Raw genomic sequence first — 23,904 nt, 5'->3', positions numbered from 1 at the left:
TTAATGACTTAGTAATCCAGATATAGGTCAAAAATCGAGGTTGTCCTGGTTTTTTCCTCATATCTCAGCCATTTGTGGACCGATTTTGCTGATTTTAAATAGGAAACTTCTCGAAAGCATGTCTGACAGAATTATTGAAGATTTAGATCCCGAAGATATCAGGGGTCTTCAGAAATTTGATTTCAACAAACAGACGCACATGGCTTAATTGACCACGCTATCTATAAGGATCCAGAATATATATACTTTATAGTTTCAGAAATGAAAAATGTAGAAATTACAAACGGAATGACAAACTTATATATACCATTCTCACGAAGTGAAGGGTATAAATATATATTTAAATACTCGTATTTTATAAGGCTGTAGTCGGATTGTATTGATTTAAGATACATTTAGAAGATAATTATGTCCACTTTAGTTTACAAAGTTACAAATATTTTGTATGAAGAAAAGTGTTGGTGAAAAATACCAAAAAAAGAAATATTAAAAATAGTAGGACTTCTCGTCACAAAAAAAAAATTCCGTTATAAGTGCAAAAATTATTATTGAATAATACATTATCGCTGAAACTGAAAACAATAAAGTTTTCGACTTGAAAAACATTTCCAATTTATACTAATACGACCCGCACTCCCCAAAATTAAAAAAAGGAACCCAAATTTCTCAATGACATCAAAAGAGTTAAACCACCTGACAAGTATAACATTAAACAGTTCCACGGAGAGAAAAATATTATCCCTATTCAAAATGAGTATTAATAAAATCGGAAAAATAAGGAAATTCACAATAGTTCTTTTACAAAGAGCTTAAACTAAATCCGCGATCGAATATAAATTTATTAACAGTACAGAAATGCAGAATATGTAATAATGACTAATTAAATGCATTTTATTAAGTTTCACAGGCCTCTACTAAATTCCGTTGAACTATGTACCTCAAAATTAGTTTAGAAGTTCGACAGAACTTTAACCTGAACATTGAAATGCAATGATTATTTTAAAAATTATATAAAAATAGAGCCCAATATACCCTAATCATAAAAAGAAACAGTATTATTTTCATAAGTTCTATGTAACTTTGTGAGATGTAAAATTATTATAAATTAAAAGCAAAAAATATAATAAATGAAAAAATAAGTTTATGTATTTTAATTGGCTTAATTTGTTAGGCAAATATTTACAATTTTTCGTCTTAAAATCCTTGGCCATTAAAAATTTGACTCCGAAAGTCAGTTCAAATTCATCAATCACACATGCACACTTTCATTGCAATAAATTGACTTTGAACGATTCTCAAAGCTTAAATGGGATGTTTAATAATTCTTGTTTGATATCAGTAAGACCACAATATTAGCTCATTATCATTTATTCTTGTTTTTAAAATTTCGGGGATTCATATAGTTTAATCTCGGTTTCTATTACTTGTAGCCAAGTACAAGGGGAATTTTTTACTAAAATCTTAATATTTAAAAAAATATTTTTCTTTTATTCATTTAAAACTATAATTTCAATTACTTTTTTTTGTTGAAATATCTTGCACATACAGTTTTTACTTTATTTTTATTTTATCCCTAATCATACACAAACAAATACAAAATATTTTCAAGGTATTTATATACATCATCATCTTTTGGAACATCCTCATTATGTCAGTATTTGTTTAAAAAACCTTAGATTCATGCATAAACTTAAACTTATACGTATGTATAGTATATGTTTGTCTTACCACCACTTTAACGCGTACATTAAAACATGGACTCAAACATTTTACAAATAATTTTATAAAATAATTTCGTTTTTTCACTTACTACTCTCATCCACCCTACCACTAACTAACTATCACACATGCACAAAATCCCTGTGGACTTTATCAGTTTAGATTTTTTCAATTAATTCCAATGGTGTTTGGGGATCACCGGTACTTGTGCCACCACTTATTAGCTCTGAACTTAAATCGCTGATCGATGTTACCACCGTGTTGACCACAGTATTCAGCACTTCCGGAATGGTGGCGATTGTGGCTGCGACAGTAGAGACGACGGCCAAAGTAGCCGTTGATGTAACCGAAGGCGGCGGAGCCATTGTGGTAGTGGTTATTGAACCAATTGCTGCCATGGAAGTAGTTGAATTGAAGGTTGAGAAAATTGTAGTTGCCTCAGTACTTGTTGTAGGCGTGGCAAGTGTGGAGGTCAATATGGCTGCTGCTATAGTTGCCGTATTGTTTAGTATGGTTGCACTTGTTGAAGTGTATTGATAATGTGGATGATGATCCATGATGTAGGGATACTTGGGACATGGATTTGTGATTTGAGCACCCAGCATAGATTCGAAAACATAACCAATAAACGAGCCCACTGTAAGGCCCACATTATAGGACAAAGTCATCATATTGCCAGTAACTTCTCTTAACGTAGCATTAACTTTAGCTGGAGCCAACATCATAGGCAAACTTCCGGCTAAACCATTGCTCACACCCAAAGCTATGGTAAAGATAAAAGCAGCCGTTTCCCCCGATATTACCGGTTGATGCCTGGGCGCACAGCATAGCAGTAATAGGGGTACCAAAACTATCCTTAAACCCGACATTAAAATCAGTTGTCTGCGCGACCATGGATATGGCACGCCAGCCAATGTTTTTCCTATTAAATCCGATGTATTAAACGTAAACATTAATAAGACTGGCATCCAAGTTCCCAAACTGCAAGAAACTATTTCCGATTCTATGCCGGGGTACAGCGATAAGGTTACGCAATAGGCCAAAGCTATACACACCATATATGGATAAATAGATTGTGCAACTTGCCACCTTGAAGCAAATCCGGTTTTTAAATCACTCAGTTTACCGGGTGTACATGTTCCCGGTGTCAATACATGTTCCACTTTGAATGCTACTGTTGTGGGAGTTGCAGGTTCTTGTGGAGTACCTGGTATGTCGGGTAAATTATTGAGACCCTCTATAACACTTTCACCGGCCGATGGATTTGACAGTTCATAAACGGGATTACTGAAGCTTAAAGCTGCTGGTGTGGTTTTAGTAGCTATGGGAGCTGTAGGACTGCTGGGTTCCAATGTTAAAACTCCATATTTGGCTGTTGGTGTTGAACCATCTAGAGCATTCTGCAAGAGGAAAAAACTTATTAATTAATCATTCTTAAAGAAAAAAATTAGAGATGCTTAAAAATTTTTGAATAATAACTGCAACAAATATTATGGTTGATTTAATAACTTAAGTGCGGGTGGAGGGAGGCCAATGTTGTTTTCATACCTAAGGCCGGTAAGGCCAGCCACTCGAAACCAATGGATGTCAGACCTATTAGCCTATCGGCTTTTCTTCTGAAGACATTAGAACGACTGATAGATATACATCTAAGGAGCAATATAGATACTCACCTCATTAGCAACGCTCAACATCCCTATCTCAAGGGTAAGTCTTCATGAGGTGGTCGGTTGTATAGAGCACAGTCTGAAGTATAGGGAATATACTTTAGCTGCGTTTCTGGACATAGAAGGCGCCTTTAAAAACATAAGTACAGCGGCAATTTGAGCTGAGTCTATCTGGGGGAGCCAAGTATTTAGGAACCTTCTTTGACAATAAATTGTCTTTGAAAATAAATACGCAGGAAAGATTAAAGAAGGACTTTAATGCCTACTATACATGGAAGAACTCAATTGGCAAAAACTGAGGCTTGCGACCAAGTATGGTTAATTGGATCTACACATCTGTTTGTTAGACCGATTATTACTTATAATAAAGCTCAAAGGTGCGCATGTCTGGGCATCACAGGTGCCATTGGCGGAAACTAGAAAAAATACTCAAAATAATCACACATACGAGTGTTGTTTTTGTTATAACATAGTTTTTTCAACTAATACATTCTCACCACTTAGGTTTCTGACAACTGACTTAGGTATTTGACAGGAGAGTTTCCACTCTATGTCTATTCTCTATGAAAAAAAAAACTATGTGACTGCTGCAGAAATCCAAAATATTTACGATGTCTGAAGGAACTAGATTGATATCCATGATACGGATATAAAGGCTCTTGACAATAGAATTATTAGATTAAGGGTAGTCGGATAGTGTTATAAGTTCTCAACGAACAAAATATGGTCGAAGGGAATCCTTCAACCGACATCGGTTGTGAGGATAAAAACACGGTCATGACTTTGTCTACTAGAAGATAAGGGATTGACATTTTCGATGTCTGAAGGAACTAGATTGATATCCATGATACTGATATAAAGGCTCTTGACATTAGAATTATTAGATTAGGGGTAGTCAGATAGTGTTACAAGTTCTCAGAGAACGGAGCGGATAATCCAACAGACTTCGGTTGTGAGGATAAACAACACGGCCTTGACTTTGTATACAAGAAGATAAGGAATACATTCTCTTAGATTTATACTGGCGAAATCCTTGTGAGAACCCATGGACAACCGGGCATTGAAGAGAATATTAGGCATGAGCAAACCTTATCACAGGACATAATGATCTTAGTTACGGCATAATCTGAAGCTGATGTGGTGAGAAAGAGGATAACTTCCTCTGTGTATTATCTGCACTATCACGCAATCGGCTTTAAGATGTTGTCTTATTTTATTTCTTTCAGAATCTAGAGGACTTAAAAGGTATGGACCAATTTGTATCACATTTTTCATATTAAGGAGTGAGATCGAAAAATTCTTAACATACATATATGTTTATAAAAAAGAAACCACTAAACTTACAGCTTTAATTTTTTTTTTATTTGATTGAAATTATTATTACAATTTACAAAAAAAATTATTTTTATAGTTTTAATCACTAGTGATGAAATTTTGAACCTTTTTCGGAAACCCTTCCATTAACGTTTTTATAGTGCTTTCTGTCACTTTGCTCGAACATGTAGTCCATCTCCGTTTAAAATCTACCACACTTTTGGACACCTTTTTTGTACTCTTCAATTCTCTTTTAACAAGAGCCCAATATCTCTCCACTGGCCTTAGCTCCGGGCAGTTTGGAGGATTTGCCTCTCTTGGTACAAATACCACATTATTGTTCTTGTACCACTCAAGGGCTTGTTTGCCATAGTGACAGGATGCCAAGTCAGGCCAAAAATAAGTGGACACATTATGAAGTCTTATGAATGGAAGCAGCCTTTTTTGTAAACATTCCTTGATGTAAATTTCGGTATTTATAGAGCCCGTTGTAACAAATGAGTGGCTTCTTTTGCCGCAACTGCATATTGCTTGCCATACCAAGAACTTTCTGGGAAATTTTGTCTGCTTTTGGGTCCTAAACTTTTCTTCAACATTCCCTCGAGCATCAGCAACATAAAATTTTTGACCTGGAAGTTGCGAAAAATCTGCCAGAACATACGTTTCGTCATCCATTATGCAGCAAGAATATTTTTTTATAAAACTTGACTTCAATTTCCGTGCTCTGTTTTTGGCCTCTAAATTTTTAGTAGCGTTCCTGTCAGGAACTTTTTGAGCCTTGTATGTTTTTAAACCTGCATTAGCTTTAACTTTTCGTACCAAATAGTCCGAGCACTGAGCTAACCGGGCTGCTTTCCTACCGGATGTGTTGGGAGCTCTTTTGAAAATGCGTTCTATTTTTTTGGCTTTAGAAACATCATGTGGACCATTCCTTCTACCTGAACCAGGTTTTCTATCAACTGACAAGTTCTCCCGGTACTGTTTAATAACATTGGAAACAGTTTGACGGCAGACCTTTGTATGCTTGGCCAACTTTTTGTAAGACCAAGTTGGGTTTTGTTGAAAATATTTAATAATTTCAGTACGCACTTTTTTCTGGTCACTCATTTTAATCAGATTAACAAAAAAATTAATATAATTGACATTACACATAATAACTGACATGTTTTTCAAAGGTAACTTGATCAAAAAAAAATTCAAATAATACTTGGGTTAAAAAATGTAATGAAAAACGTGTGTTAAGAATTTTTCGATCTCACTCCTTAGTCTGCAATTGTAATATAGTTGATTTAAAACCAAATAAAAAAGTAAACGGTATATTTAAAACATACTTAAAACATTTGATCATCACTTACCAAACGGTCTTCGTCCGGACGCAAAACAATTTTGGCACATGCCTTCATATGATATCGTACAAATGGCGAATTAATAGTGGCCAAATGCAAGAAGTAACTAAACAATATGTAAAGTGTTGAAGTAAAAAAGAAAATCACCGTCGATACACGATCGTTTTGTATTAATAGTTTAGTACCAACACGATTGGAAGACACCAGAAACCCGGCCAAACTTTCGCCCGTCATAACAGCCTGTGTATAACGTTTAGGAAACATACTTGCAAATCCATAAAAACTTGATTGTTGTACTGCAAACATAGAAATAAAATAAAAAGATACAAATTCAATAGATTATAGCTGTAATTTAGATTGCAAATAAATATTTCATTACCTGTACAACCGATGGCCACCAATGATACGGCTGCCAAATTTACTGAATACGCCGTATTGGCTGCAAACATATGCCAGGCAACTTCACATACCGCCACAAACACGAGTGTTGCAAAGGATACAATATAACCGAACATCACACGCATCCGAAATGGAGCCAACGAAAGGAAAACATTGTTCAATAGTACGGTAGCAAAGGCCACTATTATATACGTCATTGACATGTCCAAAGCTACAGAGCGTCCAGGAAAACGTGACTGCCAATAGTCTGAGGCGATTATAAAACTATAAATAGAATATTGAGAATATACGATAATAAAAATACACCAACAACAAATACAACAATATGTATGTAGTTAGAGGAATTGTGGATATATCCTTTACATGTACATACGTATATAAAGGAACGCACATACTTATATTCCATTTACGTACACTCACATAAAATTAGGTCATAATATTTGATAGGTTTTACATTTATAAAATTGTATTCATAAACATGTTTGTTTGTCGAACATTCCCAGCATTTCTGGGTGAATGTCCCGAATTATTTACGTGACTAGTTACTTTTAATATATGCATGTACTAAGCAAAGGTTCTATTGACCCTGCATAGATTACAAAGATACACTCAGATAGATGGCCCAAAGTAATCAACACATAGGATTACACAGTTACACAGTCAATTACCTTAATAGCTACAAAACTCGTTACTTGACAACTAGTTATTTTAACATGTAGTTATCTAACATGTACGCAACTAGTTATTTGAACATTTGCATGTAATAGTTGAAAGCAAATAGTCATCTCCTAGTACTCAATCCAACCAGATACCTACTACAAAGACACTGTCTAATAATTATACTGTACAACACAAAACAAATTACAAGGCCCGACCAATAAATTTTGATACAATCGATATCAAATTTGGATAGGAAGTATTCATTAATTAAATTTTTTTAGCAATTCTACTTCATTACCATACAATGTCCAGCATATTTCAGCGATAAGCGAATGAATGCTTTTGAATTTATAGCGTTCTTCAATGGGTGCGCATGTCTGATGAAATTTTTTACCAAAATTCAAAAAAAATTTATTTTTTATTGAAGAACGCTTATAGTTGAAATATGCTGGACATTATATGGTAATGAAGTGAAATTGCATAGAGCTAAGAAAATGCAATTAATGAATACTTTCTATCCAAATTTGCTATCGAAGGTAAAATAATAGAGATATTAGTGATTTTTAGTAAAATTTGAACTATTTTTTTTCATGCAAAATTTTTGGGGTACTTTAAAATAAAATTCTTAATAAATGCGAAATTAACCCTAGGCTCTCTTTTGTTCTGTCTTATTTGTGACTTTCTGGTTGAATTTTCCGTTTTGGTTAGGGTATTTATCCCGGGAATTTCCGGGACAAATTTCCCGGAAATTTTGCCAATTTTTTACTACCCGATTCGCAGGATTTTTAGTCGGGATTCCCGGGAATTAAAAACTGACGGAACTACAAAGAAAACATGTCAGAACTCTATTTTTTTTTTTTTTTTAAAAAAAGTGAAAAGTTTTTTTTACATTTTTCGTTTATATCTCGGCAATAATAGACCACTTATTATTATTTTTATTATTATTATTTATTTGGGTTTTTCGAATGAACATTTAAAAAAGCATATGGAAAACTGCACGATCTAGAAATAAAGGTGAATAATCTTCAATGTCAATATTAATTATTCCAGAAAACACTAGTAGAACAAAGGCCCCTACTTTTGATCGCTGCATTTTCAAGTATTGAATTGATTTTCGCAATAGTCCTTGGTAACAATGTCAGCTTTATAATGAGTGTGTTTTGCAGATGTTGTATTATAAAAATTCACCTTTAAAGCCAATAATTGGGAAATTTTCGAGATCAACATAAATTTTATCTCTTAACTGTTCAGTTAAATGTATTGAATTTATTCTTTTTACTAAAAGGATTAAGAAATTTTATATTTTTGGAAAGCGCTCGGATAGGTCTTGAAAAAACATTATTGAGTGTGCTATTTGTCTCTTATAATTTCCGAGTTATATGCATACCAAATTTTAATTTTAAAATTTTGCCATACCTTGGTCCGCCTTTTTAAAAATATAGGTCGGGCTTTTGGACGGAATGGAATTCCGTTCAAATTTTTTTTGTTAGTTATACAACTAAATTACGATTAACATACAAAAGATTTCAGAACAACATCTATTGTGGATCCAAAAATAAATGATTTTCAATTTAAATATTCAAGAAATAGTTGCTTTTTGCTGTTGGGCGAAAAGGTGACTTAACTCTTTTTTTATTAAAAATAAACTTTTTTCGAGTATGCCGCCCCAAAATTTCAAAATCAAAATTTCAACTTTGGGGCACATTTTCTAAAATCCCAAAGCTGGAATAAAAAAACGGGAAGCAGTTTTAGAAACCTTGATGTGTTCCTCATTTATCCCCAAAGCATTTTCCCAGCCCAGAAGGAAATGGGGACCCCATGGGCACATTGGGTACAAGGTCTACACCTTAATAATGGGAAGGGTATATTGCGTTAGTGCTGATGTTTGTAACGTCCAAACATATTAGACCAATAGTCTTACTGAAACTTTGTTGTTCGAAATATATATGTAGGAATGCATACAAATTTCTCCACAAAAAAGTTTTATATAAAAACAAATCACATTTAAACATTTCTTGCAGATCGGTACATAATTGGTCATAACTCTCATAGAAGCAATATTTCCGAAAAATACTTTAACGAGCATAAACCTCATACAAATAGAAATAATTCGCACTTTGATGACGATCGGTTCATAATTGGTCATAGCTCCCATAGCATAAATCTCATACCAATGTTGGTGTCCAAAAAATGTTTAACAAAAATAAGTTTCATATATAAAGAAATCACGAGACCTAATTTGATGAGGATCGGTCATAATTGGTCAAAGCTCCCTAGTAAGGTCCACTTCCGAATATGACACATGAACAAAAATTATTGAAATTCTAAACGTAATTTCTATATTTTTGACGCCCAATTTGTTTAAATTTCATCTCAATGACGTTATTTACAATAGTTTTATGGGTCTTATAGTGATTCTCGGAAGCGGACATTCGCCAATTATGGAACGATATTCACAAAATCCAGTAGTATGATTCTTGGATACAAATTACTGATCTGTGTAAAGAGTTGCTTCAATATAAATAAAATAAAAATTGGCCTGATAGCCTCACCACTTTTGGTGGTGGAGAGTATGAAAACAGGTACTAAACAGTCAGTAATGTTTTTTATTTGCAGCTGAAAATATTTTAGTAGAATAATTGTTAACAGAAACACTTCATATTAGAAATGGACACTTAGTAACAATTGACTTTACAATAGAATACTTCTGATTACTCAGAGACACTAAAGTGATAATTGAATTCACGCTTGTTTACCTGGGATGTATAAAGTAACCAATTGAATTATATATGCAATACAAAGAGCAGTACTTACCAAGTGATTACACATGAAAATTACTTTATAAAGGGGATACATTTAATACTTGTAAAACTGCAGGGTTGTCATTGGCACAACTATCAGTACTCAAAGAGTTCAAACAATATTCAATTAAATTTCATTTAAATCTAAACAGATTGAAATTATATAAATTAAATTTAAATGCAAACAATATTATCCTTTACATTCATTCGGAATTTCAATTATAATTAAGATTAAAGGGTTACAAAAAAACGCATGTTTATTGTTTTTGGAATTAAAATAGACGTTAATAATAATTTTTTGGGTATGAATTACTTATACAGGCAAATTGTAATGTAAAGTAAATTTATTGGGCCACAAAACTTCTAAACTGATTATTATTGTCATATAACCCTCTTAGTATTTGACTAATTACTTCGTAATTAAAGTTTTTGCTGAGTACTTTTTCAAAATTGTGAGTTGATTCCCTATCAGCTCAATAGTAAAACATTTATGGGCCTTGACAAAATTTTCGGATGTAAGTCTTTCTGAAGTAAGTCTACTGTTACAAGGAAGTACACGATTCCTCATTTCTCGCTTCCCCGATTAAATGGTGTTGAACTAACACTATCGGGCAGCGCAAAATACTTGGGAGTTATTCTGGATACTAAACTATCCTGGAAACCCAATACCCTTTCAAGGACAAAAGCCTTGACGGCAATGTATGTCTGAAGGATGGCCATAGTTACGCATTGGGGTATTATACCCTACTTTGTTAATTGGCTATTTGATACGGTCACCAAGCCGATATTATTCTATGGAGTCTCTGTATGGTGGAAGGCACTAGACAAAGGCTCAATTTATATGCTATTCGAGAGTGTTTTAAGGAAAATGGCAATCCTGATAACTGGAGCTCTAATAAAGACTGCAACAAAGTCGCTCTTTACTATACTAAACTGGATCCATGTGGATCTAATGGCCAGGAAAATGTCATTCACTAGGGCTTTCTGGCTAAATGCGATTGGTATATGGTCACGCCAGTATAATCGGAAGTATACAGAATCTTCCTGATAATATTGATTATTGCATACCCAGGCCATTCCTATCGATGAACTTCGGTTTCTCAATTCCGTACAAAACGGGACAAATGGTCGGACCTTTACATAAGACAACGAGTCTCTCAGTCTATACCGAGGGTTCTATGAAGGGAGATCGAGTTGACGTAGAAATTCGAAACTAGTCTATATATCCAAATTAATGTATAATTCAAGTTGAAATATCGGCCATTAAAAGGGCGGCTAACTGGCTCAGTTATAACAAATGTTTGACAGGTATGCACACAACATCTAACTTAGTCCAGGAATGCCGGGCATCCTTAAATAGGATCGCGAGATATTCAACAGTAGTACTCATGTGGGTAGGTGGACACTGAGATATTAGGACAACTGTGTTGCTGATGCTTTGGCAAAAAAAGGCGCCATGATGCCTGACGGAGACATAGACTTCCTATGCGGGATTCCGTTATCTAATTGCAAGGACAACTGAGTTGCTGATGCTTTGGCGAAAAAAGGCGCCACATATATGACGGTTAACCGGTTTAACCGGTTTTTTAAAAAAGGCAAATTTTCGGTTAACCCACAAACCGGTTTTTTAAAAAGTCGTAATATATTTTGAATTTCATCTGTTGATATAATTTTCGGTGGTAGGTCTTAGATAGCTATGACCATTTATGAATCAATATTATTTATACACTAAACTAATTAGAGTTAATTTACATTTATACTAATAAGAGATCAATTCGAGTCTATTTAAAACAATGTCTAATAATAGAACCATAGTCACAAAATCCAGTGATGTTACTTGAAAATGTGGAAGCAACGACCTATTACGGGCCGACTGTCATAAAATGTACTGATTTCTACACTGATTAAATTTGAAGCGGTAAGATCCGAAAAATTTCCTAAATCCCTTCTCACTTCTTTAACATTTAGGGTCTCATTTTGTAAAACGAAGCGTTCAGAAACGTAAGCAATTTGTATGAAGAATACTGGGAAAAGGGTTTGAAACTTGAATATTTTCCATACAAAATTTGTTTAACGTTTGTCGTTTCGTTTTATAAAATGAGGCCCTTACTCTATTATTTTAAGAAAATAATGGTATCATTACATGTATTTTAAATAAAATGATAAGCCTAAAACCAGTAATATTTGGAATTGGGCCAAATTTTGTAAAACACAATATAATTATAAAACATCGTAATCTGTTTGTTTGTAACGCCCAAACATCACGCACTGCCAATTATTACAATCGACTTAGCATCATTTCCTGTGTGATATTTGAAGATAATACAACGAAATTTAGAAAGTTACCTTTCATTGAGCTATTGAAACTGCATGAAATCGGTCCATTATTTAAACAAGTCCCCATACAAATGTTCCCGAAATAGGACTTTATTCGACACAAATATGTAATATTTATATAAAAGGAAACAAAACTTAAAAACTTTGTAGGGATAAGTCAAAACTGAACTAAATACCATATAGGACCTACTCCCGAAAAAACTGTTAAATCCTTATAGTTTTTCGTAACTTAACAAAATTAAACATTGGTCATGTTCTGGTTATATGTAAAAAATGCTATAGAATTTTTTGCAATATTAGTCCAATGTCCGAAAATACATACTATTGCACAAATATTAGTATACAGATAAAATTTGACACAAATAAGTTTCGTATGTACAGTGGGGAGCTCAAATGAGTACATGTTTCTATTTTGTGCACTTCTTATGGAATAAAAATAACTCTAATAAAGCAAATCTAAAAATTTTTTCCGTCATTTATTTTATGTCTAATATGTAACAAAATTAATTACAATTCAAAACAAAAAACATCCAGTTCTAAATAAAAAAAAAGACAAAACTAAAATAACTCGCATGTACTCAATTTTGCACCCCACAATAATTTTAGGGGAGAATTGCATTTTTTAAAAAAAATTTCAAAATCCTTTATTACGTAAATAAAATTTTACACGCATTGGCATATTTTCTATAAATTATTCATTAACTTTTTTTGGAATACTCTCTCTCTCGTGCTCAATCCGCTGTTAAAGCTCGTACAAATTGGTAGGAGTTAATAGGTATTGTTTCAACCGCCAATTCACGATTTACTAAAAATTTTCAATAGGATTGAACTCAAGACATTGAGCTGATAACTGCATTAATAAGAAATTTTTCTAGGAACACTATTCTTTTCGATTTTTGACGTGTGCACTGGGTCACCATCCTATTGAAAAATTACTTCTTCTGCAGGATTTCCTCTTTTATATACAAACACGTGATGATGAGACTACAAAATCGCAGATGGTTTTCTTTTCCCATTATTTCATTGATTCTTTGCATTGGTCCAAGGTGGCACCATATAAAGCAACCCCATATCATTACCGTGTTTTACTGTTTCCTTACTGTGGCACCAATTTTGAAAAAATCCGCGAAATAATGAGTTAAGAAGACTATCTGCGTATATTGAAGACTAATCATACCGAATTTATAGACTTGCCATGCCGATTTTGTAGATAAGAGCGCCAATCATGTCGAAGAAGTTATTTTACAGCAGGACGGCGAATTAAAGCACTCATCAAAAACTTTGAAAAATGGTTTAGTGAGCAAAATTTCTATCGAAATAGTGTGCAGTTCGATATACCGACCTCAATACGTAATCATCTTTGTCTTTTTCACATTCGTCTTTTGACTTTGTAGATTATAACGCTTATCCCGCAGAAGAAGTAATTTTTCAATAGGATGGTGACCCAATACACACGTCAAAAATCGTAAAGAATGGTGTTCCTAGAAAAATTTTTATTAATGCAGTTATCAGCTCAATGTCTTGAGTTCAATCCTATTGAAAATTTTTAGTGAATCGTGAATTGGTTGAAACAATACCGATTAACTCCTACCAATTTGTACGAGCTTTAACAGCGGATTGAGCACGAGAGAGAGCGTATTCCAAAAAAAGTAATAAAGGATTTTGAAAAATTTTTTTAAAAATGCAATTCTTCCCTAAGGTTATTGTGGGGTGCAAAATTGAGTTTTGTCTGTTTTTTTATTTAGAACTGGATTTTTGTTTTCAATTGTAATTCATTTTGTTACATATTAAACATAAAATAAATGATTTATTTTTATTCTATAAGAAGTGCACACAATAGAAACATGTACTCATTTGAGCTCCCCACTGTATATAGAAATCATTCCATAATAATTTATGACAATTTGTAAAACAATTCCGTAAAACATTTTAATGTGCCTATATCTTTTATAAGTACATGTTGAGATATCATAATGAAATTCAACAATTACATAGTCATGGCACAACATTTTATGACGGTCGGTACATAATGAGTCATAATTCTCATATAGGCCCCAATTTCGAAAGACTCTTTAAAGGAATCTCTTAACATAAGTTTCATGTAATCTTAAATTATATTATTACATTTTCTTCGGAATAGCTCCCACATAGGTATTGCTCGATAATTGATGTTTGGTTTGGTTTTAAATCCTTAAATATGTTCATAATGTATAATTGATGTACGGTAATGTATTGTTATTATTATATTTATACCCTTCATCTTCGTGAGAAGGGTATATATATATACATTTCAATTTCAAAGAGTGCCGGGTGGAATATTGTGACACTAGGCCTAAATGTTAAGTGCTGAAAATTTGAGCCAAATCGGGCAACGATTTCTGGACGCGCATCGAGGTCAAAGTTCAGATATATGCTAAATTTTACTGTTAATATGGAATAAATAGGTGAAACTCGTTAGCTTTCTGCATTGTTTTCTAGAAATATGTAGATTTATTTATATTAATGAATATTACATTAAAAAAAAAGTTTTGGAAATTAACCCTGTATCTCCTTTATGACCCAAAAACTGTATTATCGCCAAAATTAGAAAAAAAAATTTTCAGTTTTTAAAAAAATTTGCTACTAAATAAATACTTTTGCAATTGAATGCAAAAGAATCGAAATATGTACGTAATTATCGTTGTAATGAGATATAAATGACAAAATTTGATTAAAAAATGTTAAAGTTATTACAAATTCGCCAGACCATTACCGTGTTTCAGACCACTTGAACAAAAAATTTAGAAAAAAAATTTAGATATTTCGAGAAAAATTAAAATAAAAGCTCATTTTTACTTAAAATATGTCCATATTTACTTGTATATAAGTTTTTGTCTTCGTAGGATACCGTTAACCTATTCGCAGGTATGGCCAAAAAAAATAATTTTTTTAACGGCTGTTTCAAAACTCCATTTTCAAATTTTTAAAAATTTTGTTAAACAAATTTCAGATTTTTTCGATCATCACATTGGTGTTTATTGAAATCAAAATAGGGAATAAAAATATGAAAAAATTATGTCAATACCTCTTACAGTTTTTCCATACCTGCGATTGAAATTTTGCGTTTTTCAAGAAAAACTAATTTTTTGTCCATATTTAGGCGAATGAGTCCAATTTCCTTACTGTTATAAATTTTAAGTAAAACCTATTCACAATATTATAGTCCTTGTAATTTTAAATATGTTCTGAAAGTTTTACTAAAATCGGAAAACGATAACCTTTGAATCGTGAAGTTCAAAGGTCAAATTTTTCAATATTTGGAATTTCTATTGAAAAGATAGCGAAATGTTACATATTTTTGGGCCGATTTTCATGAAACTTGATTTCCCACTGTTTTGTAATACCAAACTGCTTAGGAAAATGATAAATGTTCTTGATTGAGTATTTTGGACGTGAGAGTATTTCACACAGACAGACTGACATAGCTTAATCGTCTCAGATATCCTCATCCACACTTTTAGTGGTGGAGGGTATACAAATAATTATGTGTTTTACACAAATAAACCCTACAAGTAAATACAAACTGATTTACAATTAATAAAGAAATTCATTGTGTAACCATGTAAAGTAATCAGTAAAAAAAAAAACTTGTATTTGATTTTTTATAATAGAACAACATACGTACATACTAGGGTATTCGAATTATTCGATTTTTCTCTTGTTCGAATAAAACGAATAATTCGAATAAGAGATTTTAACTTGTTCGAATAATTCGATCACACGTTTTTTTAAAAAATTAAAGAATGAATTTTTGATGTCGGTTTTTTAATGTTTTATTGTTAAAGAAAAACGAAAAATAACGTTAAAGTTAACAATTCATGTATTGATAATGTTAAAGAAACATTCGAAAACAAAGTACATCATTAAATTTTCAACAGAAATATTCTGATCAGAATAACTCCCGAACAATCTACAAAACAATTGAGTAGCAAACACTTTTGTTTCCGTTTTGGATCTATGCTTTAAAAATTTTGAGCTAGTTGGACATGATCCTGAATTCAAATACAATATAAACGTATTAAGAACTTTTTTATGTCGTTCATTAATTCGGGTTTTAAATTGAGTAACTAATTCTTTAGTAGATTAATTATTCACTATTTCTAAATTATTTATAACAAATTGTATTATACATCAAGCTCTATCAACGTTGCCGAAACTTTGCTTAATTAAGTGGTCTTGGAGAATTACACAATAAAGCGAATTACACAATAAAGGGAAAAGGGTCCAAAGTTTGATATCATTTTCAGTGAACGTGGCTAATTTGAAGTCAGGCAGTACATGATTGACGCATTTACAAATACGCAAAAAGTTTATTGCCATGTTAGACAAAGAAGTCCAAAGATGTTTAACATCATGTATAAGACGAACTCCTTGCTTTTCTTGCAACAAAACGTTAGTTTGCAATATTTGTGTTTATCATTCAATTTATTAAATATTTTGCAACACTTACGTACGCGGTTAATAACATCACTTATATACATACATATATTTTAAGATCAGATAATGTAATCATTATAAATGTCATCCTCAATATCACTTTCGACGACCGATTCAAAATCACATTCTTCATCACATTCAACTTCACTTTAATAAGTTAATATTTTGATTATTAATTGCGATTCTTCTAATATTTCGCCAGCTAAATAACAAATATTTTATTCCGTACATTTTATTTTCATAGGTTCAAGTCCTAAGTTAAAAATTTTGGAAGATTTGTTTATAGAATTGTAACATCTTGCAGTAATATTTATATATTTATAGAAGGAGCTATCGGAACACTCATCTACAGTGATCGAAAGTCCCTTTGTCTTTAGTTATTTGTCAAATTTCAGAAACAATACAATTTGAGTCATTATTACTTATTTAAATTTGGAATTAAGAAAAATTTTAAGCAATTTAATAAATTTATATATACATATATATGAACAATTATTCGATTATTCTACATAAAATTGTTCGAATTATTCGTTATTCGATAATGGCCATTTTTAAATTGTTCGAATAATTATTCGTAAGAAATTATTCGATTAATCGAACGATCATTAGTCGAATGAATACCCTAGTACATACATATGTATGTATGGATGTATGTATACATTTCAAAGTTAACAATATTTCGCAAAAACCTTAAGGTTTTTCGCAAAACAAAAAAAATACGAAAACAGAAAAGCAGGAAATAATTAAAATAGCACAGATAAGTACGAAAAAAAAACTGACCTATTCCACATTAATTTACACTTACCTATTGTATGGCAAAACAAAACCAATGCCCGCTGCCAACATAGCCAAATAAACCATATGTTTTTGATCTTTGGGAGCACGAACATCATTTTCCGGACTATCCATGGGTTCGTGACGTATACCGGAACTGCGACCTTCTAGCGGTTCATATGTGGTAGATTGTGTAGATTCCATTTTCAATTTATTTTAAAAACCAACAACTAAGCGGAAGTCGTTTTATAAAAGTTTATTTGCAGGATTCAAGCGTTTAGATGTTGTTATCTCTATCAATAATAGTAAAATTAATAATAACAACAATGATACAGTAAGTAGCAGCTACTGTTTTTCTTTTTTTTTTGTTGTTTTGTTAAATAAATATATTTGAAATGTCAATGTTAATCGCAGCTTAATCGTGTAAGTACCTCTTACACTACTACATTGACAGTGATGTTTTTTTTTTATTTACATAAATACCGTTTTCCTTTATATGAGGGGGGTATTTTTCACACGAAGAGAGCGGAAAAAGAGAAATGTACTCACTCTACATACAAATGAACTTACTCATACATACATACGTAAGGGCAAGAGTAAAACTTTTATATTTTTGTTTAATTTATATTATTTTCAAATATATTTTAATTTCAACAACTTGTTTTACCACTTTTTATATGCTGACACAAATTTTGTTTATAATTTTTTAAAATTTGTATATTTATTAAATTTCATAAATTCCTTTACAATTATTATAGATTTTTTCACACTTGATAAATTTTTTTTCTTTTCTTTACATTCTTAAGGCGTTTCTCTATACAAAAATATTGATGTTTTTTTTTTTTGGTAAAAAATATTTTCTAGCCGTGTTGTTTTGTTTAAACTTTATTTAAATTCTTTTATATTAATATTATTATTGTATTTATTTTGAATAATTTATTTCTTTATTGAATTATTTTTCTGTGAATTTTTGTTTAAAAAATAAACTAAATAAGATTTTATACAACTGTTTTGTTCTGCGATGTGTTTTCTTATGTTTTGCCGTTGTAATATTTTGCGCATGTTTGTAAAAAATTGATTTTCCCTTTTGATTTTGTCATTTTAGAGCTCTCTGTTTATTTATTTAGGTTGTTTTTATTTCATTTTGTACATCTTATCTATCAATCTGTCAAGTTGTGTAAAATTTTATGCTCCAAGCATTTCAAAAACATTTTTTATTTTCTTTTTTAATTTTGTTTACCTAAACATATTTAAAATTTGTATTTTAAAGTATAATACGGTGAAGACTATATAAGATTCGACACAGCCGAATATAGCTCTCTTATTTTTTTAAAATGAAGAGTATAAAGTTGCCAATCTGGCAACTTTATACTTCTACGGCTCAACATGAGCAGCTCACTTGCTCACGCCTGTGTATTTCTTATGGGAATGTTTGGCAATCGTAAAAACTTCATAAAAAACAAGTAAGAAGGTATGGTCGGCCAAGCCTGACCATATAATACCCAACACCAAGTAAATGAGCAAAAACACATTTTTTTTATTAAATATCAATAATTTATATTCGTGAGTGATTTTCGGAAGTGGGCCTTATATGGGAGCTATGAGCTATGGACCTATCACAATGAAATTAGGTCGTGTGATTTATGTCTATATGAAAGTTATTTATGTTGAATTTTGTATGTATCCCAACATTTTAAGCGATTTATGCACGTTAAAGTGATTTTCGGAAGCGGGTCTATATGGGAGCTATGACTAATTATGAACCGATCGTAACAAAATTTGGTGAAATGAATTTTGTATATATAAAGTCCAATGTCGGAAGGACATTTGTATGGGGGCTAGGTGAAATAATGGACCGATTTCAGCCAGTTTCAATAGGTTTGGTCCTATTGGCCGAAAAAATAATACATATGTACCAAATTGGATCAAAATAACTTCAAAATTGCGACCTGTACTTTGCGCACAAGGTTTACATGGACAGACGGACGGACATCGTTTAATCGACTCAGAAAGTAATTCTAAGTCGATCGGTATAATTTAACCGAAAATTTAGTGTTAGACTAATATTTTTGGGCATTACAAACATCTGCACAAACGCATTGTACCCTCCGCACTATGGTGGTGTAGTGTATAAAAATTGTTTTGCTGATGTCAGCCGCGTCGGCTCATGGGGTGTTGCCACTTGTTTTTATTTCATTTTGTACATCTTATCTATCAATCTGTCAAGTTGTGTAAAATTTAATACAATGGTTTGTGGCTGTACTAACTTAAATATAACAGACAGGATCTCATCCTTAATAATAAGTTATTATAAGTTTTTTTCTGGCAATTGAGACATACAACTTATTACAAATTGTGAAGGGGAAGTGTGGGGGGGGGGGGGGGGGTGGGGGGGGGGGGGGGGGGGGGGGGGGGGGGGTTTGGGGTGTTGTTTTATATCACATTTAATAAGAATTGAATTAACTGCGGCATTGATTTAATTATACAATATCAAAATGCGTTGCCAACTCACATTATAAACTACGGTGTTACCTCAATGGCTTAAAAAGTAATACCAATATACAATACCGATAGTACCGTAGATACGAAATTTAGTACTAACATCCATTTTCTACAGTGATGGTAACTTTTGTTTTTAAAGCCCGCTAAATTTCTACCAAAAAACGCTTAATGGTATTATACAATTCTTGTAACGTCAAACAGAAAATATGAAAAAAATAAATCAAAACCAAAGTATGACGTTATAGGCGTAAATATTGAAAACTCTCCCTAGTGATTGTGCGCTCTATAATTATTGTATCATGGTTAATTAAAAATTGTTCATTTACGACCCCATAAAATACAGACAGGCAGTATGCAATGGAAATTCTTACACATATTTAAGTATTTTGTTAATACTGTTTTAATTGTTTAGGAACATATTGCGTCATACAAAAAAAAGGTTTACATTTTTTGAAAGCAGTTATTCGGTTTGAGAAAATTTGACATAAAGTTGAAATTTACATAAAAATAAGTCTGTTTCGGAAGGCTCTGGACTTCGCAGTAATACAAATTGTGAAATTAATTTTCTTCTGTATTTCCCAAAATGTTATATATCAAAAAATATAAACACACTATTTATTTTGCTTTTATTTTCTGTATAACTAAACATTAAAAAAATATTTGCGGAAAAGCTACTTTTTAAAATTTTTCCTGATACTAATAATTTTCTTGTTAATTAAAAAATATATATTTGAACAGAATCGGGAGAGATTTAAATCCGCTATTAGTAAAAATCCAGACTAAGGTAGGTAAAAAAACCTGAAATTATAATTTTCAAAATATATATCGTAAACTATAGGAGATAAAATATAGTTATAGCTATTTTTTGTCGCTCTCTTGTAGATTCTACCAAAGAATAAAAATCATATGATTTATATTCTTGGCTTCTACTCATATACAAATCTTTGAAATAGGATCGAGAACATGGATTTGGCATAATTTTTAGTTTTTCATATACCCGTAATACACCACTTCGGTCAAAATTCAAGACTTATAAACACTGTGAGTCGTTCTTTTTGGGCTACACGAAAATAAAAAGTTTTGATTTTTTATTTGACGGCTGATTATTTGACATAAAACTCGCTAAATTACCAACACTGGTTTTCTTATATAAAGTCAGCTGTTTTAGCGCACACACATTTCACAATTTTCATAACAAATTACGTAGATTTAGGAGAAATAACGAAATTATAACAAAATGGTAAATAAAACAAATAAAATTAACTAAATCAATTTAATGCTGACATAATTGTTAATATTCCACAGGCCTCTTCCATAATTATGGCTGGCTTAGGCGTAGCAGCGGTTGGTTTTGCTGGCAAACACTTGATGCGCCGCATGCCTGCTATGACCACAAAAATTAATGAGACTTTAAAAAATTTGCCCAAATTCGATGCCGAATCTTTGGCTGCTTCAAAATACTATAAGGGAGGTTTTGATCCAAAAATGAACAAAAGAGAGGCTTCCTTAATATTGGGTGTCAGCCCAGGAGCATCAAAAACAAAGGTAAACAAATGTTTATTAAATTTTGATAATTAGTATTAATCATTTTATTTCCTCAAAGGTCAAGGATGCCCACAAAAAGATCATGTTGTTGAACCATCCCGATCGTGGTGGTTCTCCTTATTTGGCGGCTAAAATTAATGAAGCCAAAGATTTTATGGACAATGTCAAGTAAATGATTGTCTGTGCAGCAACTGGCAAGCTAATGAACATATTTGTTTTCTGTTTTGTTACTATAATGAAGAATTTTTAAAATAGTACCTCTTGTTAATATTAAGATTTAGTTTATATATTAGTAAACAAGTAGTAATTAATAAACTTTGTAAAGCAATATTATGTTTGTGTTAATAAGGTGCATGATCTGCGAATTGAAGTTTTTGACGTCCAATAATAAATCGTCAAGTCTGAACGAATAGAAGTTTTTATATACCACCGTTAGAAAATGCATCACTAATTAATTATAGAAATTGCGAGCATAAACTGTTTTAAAATACTGGCTGAATTATGGATGCAACGAAACTTGAGTTGTATTGTCAGAAGGCAACTAAACTTGTGTTGTGTTCTCAGAAGGCAACCAAAAATTTCTGGTAGCCAATTTGGCAACAGAAAATTACCAGGAATGTGATAAAAATCTATGTGATGAATTTCGATCGATTTCAAAACAACAAATATAAACTATTTTAAAATAATTGATGCAGAAAATGTGATACAAATGGATTCAAAAGTATAACAATGAAGGATTAAAAAAATGGACAACATGAAAATAACAAATACATCCAGCCCAATTATGAATAAAAATTTCCCGGGATTTTTTTACCTTTTCTCATTTTTCCTATTCAAATTCAATGGGAAAAAACTCCCGGGGAATTTTAAGCGTTGGTCTATATTTAGTTCAATTTTATGATTGAATATTCAATCATTGACCTTTATGTAGTTCAATTCAATCGAAGGTATTTATTCTTCAACTACATATGTACTTTTTTCATTGCTGGATACTGTATTGGATCTCCTGCACAAAATTGAATATGTATATGTAGCACTAACTATAGGTTTTACAATTTTAAATTTGACTAAAATATTTATGTCACTTTATTCTTGGTACCACAAAGTAGTAGTTAAATTAAATTTCAAAATTATGAACTATAATTAGTGTTAACTTTGAATTAAAGCTCCTATTCACAATCAATTTTTTGTTTTAGGCCCTAAGACCCATATTTTCTGTATAACCGATCATTGGCCAAATACCGGCTAAAGTAAATACCAATTTCTCCCATATTTGTTTACCCCTTGCATAGATAATTTCACATATCATTCCGCGTAAAAATGTCTAAAGATAAAGAAGGTTTGTTTTAACAAGTTCTTTATGATATTTATCAAAGTTGATGTACGGAACTTAAGAATGTGCAGAAGGAATTCCAACGTACCACGAAAATGTATTACATTCAGCTGTGTCTAATAAAAATGCTTAGGAAATCTTATGTGGAAAAGCTATACTAATTCGTATATAGTGTTCAAATTTAATACGCAATATCCTAAATTTGGAGGTCCATAAGTCGGGAACCAAACCCCAGAGTCTAATTACATAAATATAAAAGAAATTATACCACTACATTCGGCATAACATGCTAAATATAAGCTAAACATTTGGTTTGCGTCTGGAGTTGTAACCAAAAACTAGAGTTTAGCCAACTCTTTTTGAGGAACAAATCAAGATCTCCGTAACAGTTTATATTTTCATAATTTTTTTCTGTTAATATTCACATTTTCTGTATTGTCGGTCTTCGGTAGGGTGAAGGGACTTTTAACTCTGGGGTGTATCGAACACCGGCCTCCCTAAAATCACTTTTCCGGTATATCAACATTTTCTGAAGTACTGTCATATAAATTCAAAAAGGAATTTTTGGTTCACAATATTAATAAACTGTACCATATTATATATCTTATTAACACATTGACTGCCACGTCGGACACATATGTGTGACACTGCACTATGCGGTTTACGCCACGTCGGACACATATGTCCGACACGACTTTTATTCTCTCTAGCCATGTCAGACAATAGTGCTAGATTTTAAGAATTTTTTCGATGTTGTCTGGAAGTTTCTCATCAAAACTGTAATCTTCACATTCTTCATCACTTTCAGAACTTGTACTGAGTATTTTTTCAAACTCAGTATCCCATAAAAAATTCCAAAGAAAATCCTGTGGCCCCCAGCATCTTATTTGCTGAAAGTGCCTTGGCAGTCAATGTGTTAAAGGTATAGTGAAGCACTATTCAATGATACCCATAACGATCAGTTTGTTTTCCAAATATATGAGAAATGTACAATTATATGTATTGACTTTAAATTCCTATAACTCTTAAAC

General features: G+C 32.0%; 2 protein-coding genes across 2 annotated transcripts; one reads left to right on the top strand and one right to left on the bottom strand.

Moving 5' to 3' along the window:
• Window positions 1–1,502: 1,502 nt before the first annotated feature.
• Ent3 (equilibrative nucleoside transporter 3) lies at window positions 1,503–18,182 on the bottom strand. Its single transcript, XM_065504410.1, has 4 exons — window positions 17,525–18,182; window positions 6,426–6,709; window positions 6,056–6,342; window positions 1,503–3,119 (listed from the first exon to the last, which is right to left on the bottom strand). The coding sequence occupies exons 1-4, from the start codon at window positions 17,695–17,697 to the stop codon at window positions 1,878–1,880; spliced, it is 1,986 nt and encodes a 661-aa protein (XP_065360482.1). The 5' UTR covers window positions 17,698–18,182; the 3' UTR covers window positions 1,503–1,877.
• A 2,897-nt stretch (window positions 18,183–21,079) lies between these two features.
• On the top strand, window positions 21,080–21,868 carry LOC135954221 (mitochondrial import inner membrane translocase subunit TIM14). The gene is made up of 3 exons (XM_065504301.1): window positions 21,080–21,235; window positions 21,301–21,540; window positions 21,599–21,868. The coding sequence occupies exons 1-3, from the start codon at window positions 21,233–21,235 to the stop codon at window positions 21,710–21,712; spliced, it is 357 nt and encodes a 118-aa protein (XP_065360373.1). The 5' UTR covers window positions 21,080–21,232; the 3' UTR covers window positions 21,713–21,868.
• Window positions 21,869–23,904: the final 2,036 nt, after the last annotated feature.

This window comes from Calliphora vicina, chromosome 3, assembly GCF_958450345.1.
Source record: "Calliphora vicina chromosome 3, idCalVici1.1, whole genome shotgun sequence".
Lineage (NCBI taxonomy): Eukaryota > Metazoa > Arthropoda > Insecta > Diptera > Calliphoridae > Calliphora > Calliphora vicina.
The sequence above is the reverse complement of the archived record's forward strand: the minus strand, read 5'-3'. Positions and strand labels throughout refer to the sequence as shown.

Excerpts from the sequence above, each read along its gene's own strand:
- LOC135954221 (XM_065504301.1), top strand. Across the intron at positions 21,541-21,598 it reads CAGGAGCATCAAAAACAAAG|GTCAAGGATGCCCACAAAAA; the intron begins GTAAACAAATGT and ends ATTTCCTCAAAG.
- Ent3 (XM_065504410.1), bottom strand. The coding sequence starts at position 17,697 with ATGGAATCTACACAATCTACCACATATGAACCGCTAGAAGGTCGCAGT. Across the intron at positions 6,710-17,524 it reads TTTGTTTTGCCATACAATAG|TTTTATAATCGCCTCAGACT; the intron begins GTAAGTGTAAAT and ends TTCTATTTATAG. Across the intron at positions 3,120-6,055 it reads GTCCGGACGAAGACCGTTTG|AATGCTCTAGATGGTTCAAC; the intron begins GTAAGTGATGAT and ends TTCCTCTTGCAG.